Consider the following 13,489-nt stretch of genomic DNA (forward strand, 5'->3'; position numbering starts at 1 on the left):
TGATTTATAGGACAGAGCTTTACACAAAGATGAATTTCAATCATGTCAGACTATTATCTTTGGACTCCTGGGCAGAAATAATTAATTTAAAATCTCTTTCCCTTTTCCTCTCGCTCTCTGTGTTTTAATGTCGTATTACTGGATGTTTTTTTCGAAAGTATTCAGACCACAGTTGGTGAAGATTAATCAGTTTTGTTTATTGTGAACATCTTATATACAAAGAAGAATTGGAGGATGTACTGATTATGCGGCTTCAGCCTTGGCCTCGATTCTCTTCTTCCTCAGCTGGAGCCTCCTCTCCCTCTCGTACTCCTTCATTCGCATCACATAGCTTTAGGCAGAAAAACACAGGGTACATGGTCAGTGGCAAAGGTGAGTGCACATCACCACATTGGATTAAGTCAAGTTGTTAAAAAGGATCTTAAATATTGAGTGCTAGGTACTGGTGATAGTATCTCATGTTTTTTAATGTTTCAGTTTTGGCAAAAAGGCTTTTGTAAGTGAGTCCTAAAGGAAAGTTTTCACAGTTGTAAAGAGACCAATGTCTTAAAGGTCTGCTTGGACTGTAGTGCTCAGAAAAAATTGAAATGTGAATTTCTACAACAAAAAAAAACACCTACACTTGCTGAAAGAAATCTTGTGATATGATCAAAAGCTCCAGGGACAGCTACAAAGTAGACCTTGTGGTATCTTGAGCATAAAAACAGTTTCATCATACTGACAAATTCTAAAGAAACCACACCTAGAAATGTGTCTCCTGTAAAAACTTACTCCTGGTGTTCACAGTAGTCCCAGTCATGTTTCTCGTGCTTGCAGGCCAGGAAGTTGGGCCAGTTGTCTCTCTTGCACTTCATCAGTTTCAGGAGATGATGAGCACAGTAGTCCCTCTGCTCCAAAGGCAGCTGGGCCAAGTTCATCTGCTCCTGGCTCGCTACCATTTCTGGCAAAAAGAAAAAACATTTACTTTCAGTCATTATTCAGTGTACAAGCAACTGAAGTGACTTCATGGATGGTCGTGAGTCTAAATGACTGACTGAGAACAGTTGGTTTAAATCCTGTGCAGGGGGGTGACTGTACAATCTTCATTACACAGCACATACAGATCAAAGAAGTAGATTTACTAAATGCTCTGTAACACACATTTTAACACTGAACATGAACATTGGATTTACTAGCCCTCTCAAAGCCCTTTGAGATAATCAATCAAGCTAAATTGTACATGGTTTGAAAGTTTGACCTTTTTAAAGTGGGCCCACAGAGACTCACTTAGGGCTGGGCGATATGTCCAAAACTTATATCGAGATAAAAGGAAATTTTCATCAGTCGATATCAATAATTATCACTATTAATGTCACAATACGGTTTCTTTTACATTTAAAGATCCAGTGTGCAAGATTTAGGTGAAAGGGAACTATTGGCAGAAATGTAATGTATAATAATCCTCATGATGTTTTCACTAGTTCGTTTCATCTAAATTGTATGACTTGTAGTTTTCTTTACTCCAGAAAAGGCCCTTTATATTTACATGGAGGGGACCCTCTCTACGGAGGCAGCCAGGTTTTTTACAGTAGCCCAGACTGGACAAACTAAACACCTTTTGAGTTTTTATGACAATTAAAGGCTTCCACAGTTTCTTTTTCATGTTTGGAAAGGGAGGGTGAGTGAGGGGTGTTCAGCTGCAACATGCAACTTCAACACTAGATAATCACAAAACTCACTCTCATTTTTCTGTTCCCAATTTTAGATCCCGTTGAATTGTTGTTACTTACTAAAACTACTCCTCCTGCATGACATGAATAGTGTTTGTGAGTTACACCTCGTACTTTTGAATGCATCTGTGTTTGAGAAAGGCATAAATATACTGCAGTAATTCATTGTATGGGCACCTCATGTAGGACTGAGCAGCAATTGGTGATTAAAAAAAAGGATGTTAGTTCTAATGTAAAAACTCTACAATTTAAATGTGTTGGGTGATAATATCATTTATGTCAGATTTGACATTAAAGGTTCAGTGTGTAGAATTTAGTGACATCTAGTGCTGATGTTGCATGTTGCAGCTGAACACCCCTCCCCCTCCAAACATGACAGAGAACCTGTGGAAGCCTTCATTTCATTTCTGATGTTTTCATCCTAAGCAAATTACAATAAGTGCATTCAACCATGAGGGATCAAACCTAGAACAACAACAACCTTCAGTTGTCATAAAAACTCGAAAGGTGTTTAGATTGGAGCACTACTGTAAAAAACATGGCAGCCTCCGTAGAGAGGACCTGCCCCGATGTAAATATAAGTATTTACATTTAAAGGGCACATTCTGAGGTAAAGAAAACAACAATTTGGTCAATTTAGATGATCACACATTAGTGAAAACATCACAACGATTATTTTATATTCAATTTCTGCCAATAGATCCCTTTCACCTATATCTTACACACTGAACCTTTACCCTCTGTGCTCTTAAATAACTGGGACTTTTAGCTGAACATGTATATATCCAAATGGGATAACTAGTTTATGATTTGTGAAAAATATCATTAACTTGTTATAAGTATTTCTCTCATGTCTTGGGGTGGGGGGGGGGGGTGTCTTATCAAGCTACAGGTAACAAAATCCAGTTACCCAATAACATTAACTTGATGATTTTGATTCATCTTTTATTTATAAAAAGGTGTCAGGGCCAAGGGTTGACATGGGATGAAGGTAAATACACAAAACAGGTTGACCACACTTCTCCAACACCAGTTAGCTGCTAACTAGCACCAAGCTAGCTCGGGTTAACTTGAAATGAGCTAAACCAGCTTGGCTAATGATGACGTAAACAGTCAGCCAGGTTACTGTAAACACGTTATAAGATGGAGGTAGAAGAAACTCTGGGCTGACAGACCTCTCTCTTTCCGCCCATCGAAGCCGAACTGCGGATCGAACTCGTACTTCTTCGCCGGGTCCGGTTCGGTGTCCGTCTCGGTGATGTACCGTCTCACCAGGTGAGCCCCCATTATTGGCACCGGCGATGTTCTACACAAGAAACGGTCAAATGTGTTGGTCTGTCCCTGTTCGATGCTAAGCTAACATCCAACAAAGTGTTTCAGCTCTCTGCCATTCGGTCACCTCCACAAGCCCCTTGCTGCCGACTTCCGCTCTACACCGGAAATAAACAGCTGAGAGGTGTTTCAGAGAAACAGCTTCCCTCCGGATTCGGACAAATGACAAAGGTTCCGGTGGCCCATGGCTGGGGTCGTGGAGAATACTATGGAGAATATTTAAAGATATACTGGTAAACAGACTGTATATAAAGATATAATGAATGTATATAAAGATACAATGAATGAGTATAAAGATATAATGAATGTATATAAAGATACAATGAATGAGTATAAAGATACAATGAATGTATATAAAGATACAATGAATGAGTATAAAGATATAATGAATGTATATAAAGATACAATGAATGAGTATAAAGATACAATGAATGTATATAAAGATACAATGAATGAGTATAAAGATATAATGAATGTATATAAAGATACAATGAATGAGTATAAAGATACAATGAATGTATATAAAGATACAATGAATGAGTATAAAGATACAATGAATGTATATAAAGATACAATGAATGAGTATAAAGATACAATGAATGAGTATAAAGATACAATGAATGTATATAAAGATACAAATGTATAATGAATGTGTATGAAGATATAAACACCTAAGGTAAAAAGACTGTATATAAAGATACAAATGTATAATGAATGTATATAAAGATACAAATGTATAATAAATGTATATAAAGATATAAACACATAAGGTAAAAAGACTGTATACAAAGATACAAATGTATAATGAATGTATATAAAGATATAAACACCTAAGGTAAAAAGACTGTATATAAAGATACAAATGTATAATAAATGTATATAAAGATACAAATGTATAATAAATGTATATAAATATACAAATGTATAATGAATGTATATAAAGATACAAATGTATAATAAATGTATATAAAGATACAAATGTATAATGAATGTATATAAAGATATAAACACATAAGGTAAAAAGACTGTATACAAAAGTATAATGAATGTATATAAAGACACAAATGTATAAGGTAAAGAGACTATATATATGATTATAAAGGCATATGTATACATCTTGTGGTTATGGATGATGAAAAGTGACCGATTCAGCTATAAACTCACATAGACAATAAATAAAGGTATTCAGTGTAAACCGTGCAAATTGTATTGAGCTTTAGCTTTATTTCTCACTCATAGGTCCGTGCAATACCTAATTACACTCACTCAGAGATAACAGTTCCATTAATATGCTTTATTTTATTCATCTAGATACATGAACATTTCCCCAGGAAAAATGTTAAAAATTTCAAAAGAAAGCACAATCTTGCAATGTTCAAGGGAGTGAAAAAAGATTCCTGGATCCACCCCCTGATCCCCACCCACACCAAAATGTACTAGGTTCTTCCCTGACCCATATCACATCCTTCCACCAAGTTTCGTGGTAATCCGTCCAGTAGTATTTGCGTAATCCTGCTTAGTAACAAACAGAGAGCAGATGAAATCATGACTTCTTTCACTGAGGTAATAAACATTCCAATTTTAGCTAAGTGAAGGCCTCACATTCACATTATATCAGTGGCTTTGTGGGAATATATCATGTACAGAAAAGCAAAAAATCATTGTGTTGAGTGTTCAGAGATACTGACACATCTCTTTCAGATTTCTCAAATATAGATATATAATCTGGGCCTAAACGTTCTATTTACATTGATTGTATTTGAGTATATTCATACATCCTACTATTTAAAACTATTTACATCACTAGATATCAAAAAAGAGAATGGGAAAATATTTGTTAATGTCATTTGCATGAACTGACTCTTTAATATGCACCAGTCATGAAGCCCTGAGGAGCTATGTGTTGTGTCAGATTTAATACGTTTTATTTCAATTCATATTGTGTCTTATTAATGGTGCATCATCGTAAATACAAGGGTTGATCGAACAAACACTTTTTTAAAGTAGGTATTTTGCCTTGATATAGTAGGAAAAGTACAGGGTTTGTAATATTTCCACTAAAGACATAAAACATGGCTTTTATTAAAATGTTCTGCTAAAAAAATCAGAATGAGCAATGCGGCTAAATGGAAACAATTACATTCCCCATCAGTATCATTTCAGAGTGCTATAAACACATACAGTATCCCATACACTGCAAGATAAGACCGACCCTAAAGGCATGCAAAACAATTCATCTATCACATTTCAAACTCACACATACACAAGACCTTTTATCACAACCGGTGGGTTACTTTAGTGTTTGGTGTTATTATCCTTTAAAACGTAATTGTTTTTTCTACATGCCCAAATCTAACAGGTGTATTACCTTTTACATTGAAGCTCATCTATAAACCTATTTATGGCCAGACAGTCCAAATCTGAATTCTTGTTTGATTCATGTTATTACTCCTGTTTGGAAAAGTGTTTTTCTTCATTAATTCATTCATTCATTCATCTGTTTCTCTCCCTGCAGGGAAGCCAGGCACAGCAGTGATGGAGGAAAACCCTGTGCAGCTCTATGATGGGTTTTTTATCAATGATAGAGATCCTCTTCGCCTTCTTCTCTGTAGAGATTTGGCCTCCCTGAATCGGAGCCTGACCCCTGATCTCCAGACCGAGTACCAGTAGCAGAGGGGAACCTGGGAGGAGGAGGAAAAATGAATGTGCAGGAGTACGTAAAACACTTCAACTAAAACAAAGTCAGTTTGTCCATTACTACATCCTCTGCTGTGAAACATGTTTTTACCCCATGTTTAGTGTGTGTGTTCATGTGTGTGTGGGTGTTCCCAGTCCAAAGGCTGAACATACAAAAGACACAGCCACCCTTTAGTGAACTTTTTATCTTCCATGGCCTCTTTCTGTACCGAGCACACACTGGTACTGACTTGGTGGTGGTGTGTGTGTGTATGTATGTATGTTTGTTTATTTGTTTGTGTGTGTGTGTATGCATGTGTGTGTACCTGAAGTTTCCAAAACCTCGGCTCTGTTGCAGAGTTTGAGCAAACATCTCATACTTGCGGATGTCATTGTCACTGACAGAGCGACGGGCAAATCGCATTGCCTCTTCAAAGTGGTCCTTTCTGATCTCAGGGACTGGATCAAAGTCCTCATCCTGCACACAGGAATATACAAGGATATAACACTGTGTGTGTGTGTGTGTGTGTGTGTGTGCGTGCGTGTGTGTGTGTGTGTGTGTGTGTGTGTGCGTGTGTGTGTTCCCAGTCCGAAGGCTGAAAGTTACAGAACTAATAACCGCCCTTTAGGGAACTTTTTTGTATTCCACAATCTCTTTCTGTACCGAGCACACACAGCTTGGTACAGCTTTGAGGAGTGGTGCAGAGTATTTGTTACAATAAGCAAGAACACAGCGAAGCAGCAGTCTAACCATGGGGATGTCTGGTCTGTTCTGCCTCTGACGCTCCGCCTTGATCTCAGCCTCAATGGCCTCACGGATGGCCAGTTTGCAAGCTCGCTGGCAGATTTCTGTCAGGTCAGCTCCAGAGAAGCCATCTGTGATGTCAGACAGTAACGCCAGATCCACATCCTACAGGAAGAAGAGAACAGAGCCACAAAAATAGAAATACAGGTGCAGTGAAATACAAAATATTTGGAGTCACATCATCTAGAGAGTTGCCAAACATGTAAAATAAGAAACTCTTGCAAAGTTCTTTTCTTGGAGAAATAGGGTTGGCATATGTAAAGCAATTTTAATATTTAGTATTTTTAAGGGATGTTTTTACTCTAGACTATTTATTTTACAGCTTGAGTTACTATTTCTGCTATTTAATCTTGAATCAATAAGAAAGCCACTGCACAAAGAAATTTGTCCTTGTATGTGTGTGTAACTGACTCGTGCAACAGGGGATTTGCGCAGGTTGGCGTTCAGGATGGCGGAGCGAGATAGCTTGTCTGGGAGCGGGATATAGATGAGCTGGTCCAAACGGCCCGGCCGCAGGATGGCCGAGTCTATGATGTCGGGTCTGTTTGTGGCACCAATGATGAAAACATTCTTTTTGTCGGACATGCCGTCCATCTCTGTGAGGATCTGATTGATGACTCTGTCGGCGGCACCACTTGCGTCCCCACCACCGCCTCCTCTGGATTTGGCAATGGAGTCTAACTCGTCGAAAAACAAGATGCAGGGGGCTGCCTGTCTGGCCTGTACACAGAGAGGAAGTCAGAGATCAGAGAAGTTACAGTGGGAAACACAATGGATTGAAAAGTTGACCAAATACTATGATCTACTCAAAAGGTCCGGGTTGTGTTTCCTTCCAATATTACCGTTTACTTTTCCTCTTACCCTTACCTTATCAAAAACATCTCTGACATTGGCCTCTGATTCTCCGAACCACATGGTGAGCATCTCAGGGCCTTTTATGGAGATAAAGTTGGCCTGGCACTCGTGAGCAATAGCCTTAGCCAGGAGGGTTTTCCCACAGCCTGGAGGACCGTAGAACAACACACCACGAGACGGCGTCATCCCAAACTTCAGGAACTTGTCTGGATACTCAACTGGGTACTGAGGAAAGCAGGAAGAAGATTGATGGATTATTGATTGTTAATTGTTCACAGGTATGAGCAGTGCCTGCTGGTGTGAGTGTGTGAGAGTTTCTTCACCTGAACAAGCTCTTGTAGCTCTCTCTTGACCTCATCCAGTCCACCGATGTCCTCCCAGTTGACCTGAGGCACCTCTGCAACGGTCTCTCTCAGAGCCGATGGGTTGCTCTGACTCAGCGCCCACTGATGGAGGGACAGAACAGTATGAGATGCACTGCACTCATTAGCAAACATTGTGACTTTTATCGTGTGACTACGTGTGTGTGTGTACCTGGAAGTCATCCATGGTGACGGCCAGTGAGTTGAGCAGGTCAGCATCGATGGATTCATCCTCCAGGTCTATGAGAGTCATCTTCTTGCGGATGGCTTGCAGAGCAGCTTCTGAGCACAGAGCAGCCAGATCGGCGCCCACATGTCCGTGGGTCTCTCTGGCGATCTGAATATGTTGATCAACACCCCCATATAAGAATTGATGGTGGTGCATTTGCAGCGTGTAGCATTATTTTCAACCATTGCATGTTTTCATCAGTTTGTAATATTCATGGCACCAATAATTAAATCTAGTCTTTTTGCATCACATCTAATCATGTAAAAGTTACAGAAATCCACTGGATTGTATTGTACATTTAAGAATGACTGAGAACGTCTCCTGCTAAATAAAGAATTTTGTTTTATTTTTGTTCACTTGGGAAAGAAAATCCTAATCCTTAATTTACTTGCACCACTGCAATCTCTACACAGTGAACAAATTACACGAACAAGCAGGAATAAAACTTCAGGAGTTGACCAAGTGTATGTATTTTAAGCCAAGTGGCTTATGTTTCTTGAAGAAAGGCCTCTACAACTTTAACTGACTGAAGAATAAACTAGAAACACAAGCACTTCTGGACTTGTACAGCTCCTGAAGATATAACGACCTGGATGACCTTGAATCTTCACAGATACAGCAATTACAATCTTTTCATAAAGGTTCATAAGATAAAATTTTCATCAAACTAGAGTCTGATTCTAAATGTCCATCCTGAGGACATTAAAGAACCCCTCACTGAATGATATGCATTTGAAATAAATTCAATTATCTAGTATTTTCAGTTTACTGTCACATAAAACCAAAGAAAATCCACAGAATTAAAACACTGCTTGAAAAAACTGACTTTAAAAGTGAGTTGATGATCAAACCAGTTTACTTCTCTGGTTGCTGCACTGCGCTCTCTCACCTTCTCAATGTCGATGTCATCAGACAGCTTCATGTTCTTGGTGTGAATCTGCAGGATCTCCAGTCTGCCTGTAGAATCTGGAATCCCGATGTCAATTTCCCGGTCAAACCTGCCTGGAGAGAGACATCAGTTTATTTGTAAACGTGAGTGTGTGTGTGTGTGTGTGTGTGTGTGTGTGTGTGTGTGTGTGTGTCTGTCCTGACCAAAGCGTCTCAGGGCAGCGTCCACGCTGTTCGGTCGGTTTGTTGCTGCCATGACAACCACGTGAGCTCTTTGCTTCAGGCCATCCATCAGGGTCAGGAGCTGGGACACGATACGCCTCTCCACCTCACCGTGGGTCTACACACACAGACAAACAGTTGTCATTGTCTATTTTCTGACATGAAACATAAAATGCATCTAATGTGAGACATAGTTTCTGCACATAGTCTGCTCTGATACAACAGAAAAAGGCCTCCTAACTAGTTGTTGTCATTTACCTTCTCTCTCTTGGGAGCGATTGCATCCAGCTCATCAATAAAGATGATGGCTGGAGCATTTTTCTCTGCCTCCTCAAACGCCTTTCTCAGGTTGCTCTCAGACTCTCCCGCCAGCTTGCTCATGATCTCAGGACCTTGTCACAGAATAATGTGCAGCACGTAAAACATGTTTTGTCCAACATAGAGCCATTAATATGAAAAACGTGTGTAGATTAGAAGTTCCAATTGGATTCAAATAACTGTGAAGCCTTTTTATTTTTTTTTTTTTCACTTTGCAAGAGCAGGATCAGGTCATTTCTTCATCTCACTGGTACAAATGGTCTCACTGTGTTACTGTAAAGAAAGGCTCACCATTAATGAGGAAGAAGAAGGCACCAGTTTCGTTAGCTACGGCTCGGGCCACCAGGGTCTTCCCTGTACCTGCAGGGCCATACAGCAGGATGCCTCTGGGGGGCTGACAGAGAGGAGGGACAAACACACTGAGTCGAGATAGGACACATATCTAATGTTAGAATAGAAAGAAGCTGGTTTATGGGTGGATGGGGTCAGTGTGTGTGTGTGTGTGTGTGTGTGTGTGTGCGTGTGCGTGTGTGCGAGAGAGAGTGTGAGTGACACCTTAACTCCAATTGCCTTGAAGAGACCCGGGTGCCTGAGAGGAAGTTCAACCATCTCTTTAATCTGGGCCAGCTGCTTCCGACAGCCTCCGATGTCGTCATAGCCGATGTCATTGAGGTTCTCCTCCTCGTCCTGTCACAGGACAGAATGGAAAACTCAGATCAGGTGAACTGTGTGCATAGACTGTAGATAAAGATGGACAGCATGTCTTCACTTCCTCCCAGGCCAGAATATCCCAGATATGAACACTGTTGGGTTCGGTGGATGGAATCGTGTTTGTGAGGTCCCACCAATACATGAGCTTGACCAATCGTGAGTCAGATGTTCCAGCCCATTGCATCTACAGCTGCTAACCAAAAAGCAAACTTACTGGAAAACTCATCGAACATCATTGTGATAAAACCTAAAATCACTGATATCAACTTTGAGAAATATGTTTGAAGTGTATTTTGACTTTTTAGTTTGGTCCATGTCCCCAGGTACAGTTTATCATTCACAGTCAGTTATTATAGAATTGTAAAAGCCAAGTTATGCATGAAAAAAACAGTAAAGATAAAGATACACAACATGAAGTGAAGCCAAAGTACAGCTGCAGTCCATCTCATAAACCCTGCCTCCTCCATGTCAATAACTGGGACTCGGGTTGAAACTAAAAAGTCATAATAATAGTAAGATAATAGGAGGAAGTGGAGGCATGTCCATCAGACGTCATCTATCTTTATTTAATTTGCTTCCATTGTTTGTAAAGAGAATAGCTTTGATGGGATTCTATCCCACACACATCTGCAAAAGTGTTGCATTCCAACTGCTGTCTCAAGACAAATGATGACATTGTTTCTTTGGCACATCCATCCATCCATCCATCCAACCATCCATCCATTATGTCTTTCATTGTGACTCAGCAAACATGGTATAGAGGTTACAAACTGTTTTTTATTGTCCTTCCACAAAGTGTCCCCAGAATGTAATCACTGACGCCACACAAACAAGAGGCTCATTAATGTCCCACAGACCTCTCTTTTGATTGGCTCCCCCTCACAGTATATGACGGTGTCAGGGGCGACGATGCAGTGAGGACTGGGGTCCGTCTCCACAACCTTGAACTCCACTGCCCGCATGCTGCCCCTGACCAGGAAGATGTCATCTGACGGCACATGCGACAGGTGACGACACACAGGGTCATTTGAACTTGTTTGGGGCTTTTGTATCTGTGATGATTTCGGTGGTTGGCGGCGGCGGCGTACTGGTACCTTTGTGTATGGGCCGGTAAGCTTCCAGGAAATACGGTTTTAGGAAAACATCGAAGAGGCTCCCAGTCAGGCCCTCGATGGTATCGTCTATCGGGAGGACGTGGATCTTTTTTCCATACTTGATGTCACTGCAGGCGTGGATACTGTGATAACACACACACACACACACACACACACACACACACACACACACACACACACACACATTATCAGGTGCCCCATGCTTTCAGTTTGATGGCAAGATTTATTGATTTCACATTCAGATGTGAAATCAATATTGCTGAGCTGACCTGTTCTTCTCGTCAATGCTTTTCATTGTACTATTAAACTTGTGTTAACTAACATTATGACAAAAAACAACTGAGATGAACTCTGTGCCAGCCACCTGATGACATCACCAAGGCGGACTCTCAGGTTGCTGCGCGTCACACGATTCAGCCGGATCCGTTCTTCCCCACAGGTGTCGTCACTCAGGACGATGCACACAGTCTGACGTTGTTTCCGCCCCCTCAGCACCACCGTGTCCCCCCTGAAGAGCTGCAGCTCCTCCATCTTGTTCTGATGGAGACACATACACAGAGGACAAAGGACATCATAAAAGACATCACACAACCTGGACACCATCTACTTAACTGTCTTGTTTACAAATACTTTAACATTGACCCACTTTTAGATTATTTTACAAACTGTTTCTTCTAATCAGTGTTGCAAACATTAATTTTGTTGATGTTCTCAGAATTTATACTTCATTTGCTTAATTTAATATTTTCATTGTGTTTCATTCATTTTTCCACATTTTTATTTTTTTATTTTGCATAGGCGCAATTCAATTTAAATACACTACAATATTAGCACATGCATCACGTGCAATATTTATCCATCATATTCATCATGTCACCTTAGAACACTGCACAACAGCTATCATATTTATCATAACCACTTAAATATCCATATTATTTATAACATTAATTATACTGTATGTTCTTTGCACCCTCATTATCTTGACTTGTGATTTAAAGGAACTTAATGACTTAATGTTGTACTTCTTTTGCTTCTTTTTATATTTTTATTATATAGTCAGCTTTTTATATTTCTTTGTATTTTGTTTCTTTCTAAATCAGGCACAATTTGATTTGAGGATGACACACTATTTCGTTGTGCTTGCACAGTGACAATACAGTTCTTGACTATATTTGAATTTACACACACACACCTGTGACAGGCTGACAATGCTGCTGTCGTCACTGACATTTTCATCCACCACAAGTCTGTTGGGCCTGTGTTTCTGCTTCAGGATGGCCGTGGAGAAATCTTCTCCCTTCGGGCTTCAGAACAAGAGGCACATTATGACTCTGCTCTTCACTCGTAGCTCTGATTTCCTCATGTGACACTGAGCTGTATTTAGACTCTCTTGCATCTGACCATAGCAACTATGAGTCCGTAAATATGTGGAAATATTTTATTAATTCAATTTGAGTTTATAGTAAAAATCATCTTTAACATGCAGTAACAAGTCTATCATGTTCAAATGTGCATTAATAAGCATATATACAGTATATTAACCTATAGGCTGCGCCCACACAAGCACATACTGTACGTATGCAGCTGTTTTACTCACTCTGCTCCTCCTGAGCCCGGCATGACTGCTGTCCTTTGTCTTTGTCAGATATCTTCAGTTTTTCACACTCCAGGTTCCCCCCCTCGCTGCCGTCCTCACTTGTTCACCGTAGTGTATCTTCAGGAGCTGATGTAGTGTGGTCTGATTTCTGATCTGATCAGTGCCAGAGGTTTCAGGTTCAGCCCGATCTGATCTGCCCTGGTGTGGTTTCTGGTCTTCCCGAGGGCCCTACCAACATCAAGTCTCACTGTTTTCTTTTTCCACTGCTGCCTTGAGCCTCCATGTTTTTGTGGGAGCTGCAGTCTGTCTGTTTATCAGCAGAGGTATTAATATGGTTCCCTGTCTTATTTGTAACCCCATCATGTGCATACAAACACACACGCACAAATACACACGCACAAACACACACACAGTCTGGTGGACTCACCAACAAGCAGAGATCCCAAGCACTTACCTTGGAGAGTGTCCCAGGCCAGATATAGCATGATATTTCCTCCTCCCCTCTGCTACTGACAGCAAATACAAGCACAAGTGCAGAGCTGGTTGTGGAGAACACATCCTGACTTACTGTGAAATATTTATGGGCTTAAATAAATGCTACACACAGGCGGTTTTCCTTAATTTTTAAAAATGTGTTTTTGGTGCATGGTGTTTGACTTCTTGTCAGTGT

At 40.3% G+C, this 13,489-nt stretch overlaps 2 protein-coding genes across 2 annotated transcripts; both read right to left on the bottom strand.

The window, feature by feature from the left end:
* Positions 1-176: 176 nt before the first annotated feature.
* On the bottom strand, positions 177-3,167 carry ndufb7 (NADH:ubiquinone oxidoreductase subunit B7). Its single transcript, XM_020083941.2, has 3 exons — positions 2,885-3,167; positions 772-940; positions 177-331 (listed from the first exon to the last, which is right to left on the bottom strand). Exons 1-3 carry the CDS (start codon positions 2,994-2,996, stop codon positions 244-246), a joined length of 369 nt encoding a protein of 122 aa, XP_019939500.1. The 5' UTR covers positions 2,997-3,167; the 3' UTR covers positions 177-243.
* A 1,147-nt stretch (positions 3,168-4,314) lies between these two features.
* LOC109627242 (transitional endoplasmic reticulum ATPase) lies at positions 4,315-12,989 on the bottom strand. The gene is made up of 17 exons (XM_020083702.2): positions 12,820-12,989; positions 12,415-12,526; positions 11,587-11,759; positions 11,202-11,344; positions 10,965-11,095; positions 9,952-10,083; positions 9,688-9,790; positions 9,337-9,470; positions 9,061-9,196; positions 8,858-8,970; positions 7,912-8,076; positions 7,701-7,823; positions 7,390-7,602; positions 6,934-7,242; positions 6,469-6,627; positions 6,044-6,195; positions 4,315-5,722 (listed from the first exon to the last, which is right to left on the bottom strand). Exons 1-17 carry the CDS (start codon positions 12,840-12,842, stop codon positions 5,617-5,619), a joined length of 2,427 nt encoding a protein of 808 aa, XP_019939261.1. The 5' UTR covers positions 12,843-12,989; the 3' UTR covers positions 4,315-5,616.
* Between the last annotated feature and the right edge of the window lie 500 nt (positions 12,990-13,489).

The sequence above is a fragment of the Paralichthys olivaceus genome, chromosome 8 (assembly GCF_024713975.1).
Source record: "Paralichthys olivaceus isolate ysfri-2021 chromosome 8, ASM2471397v2, whole genome shotgun sequence".
Lineage (NCBI taxonomy): Eukaryota > Metazoa > Chordata > Actinopteri > Pleuronectiformes > Paralichthyidae > Paralichthys > Paralichthys olivaceus.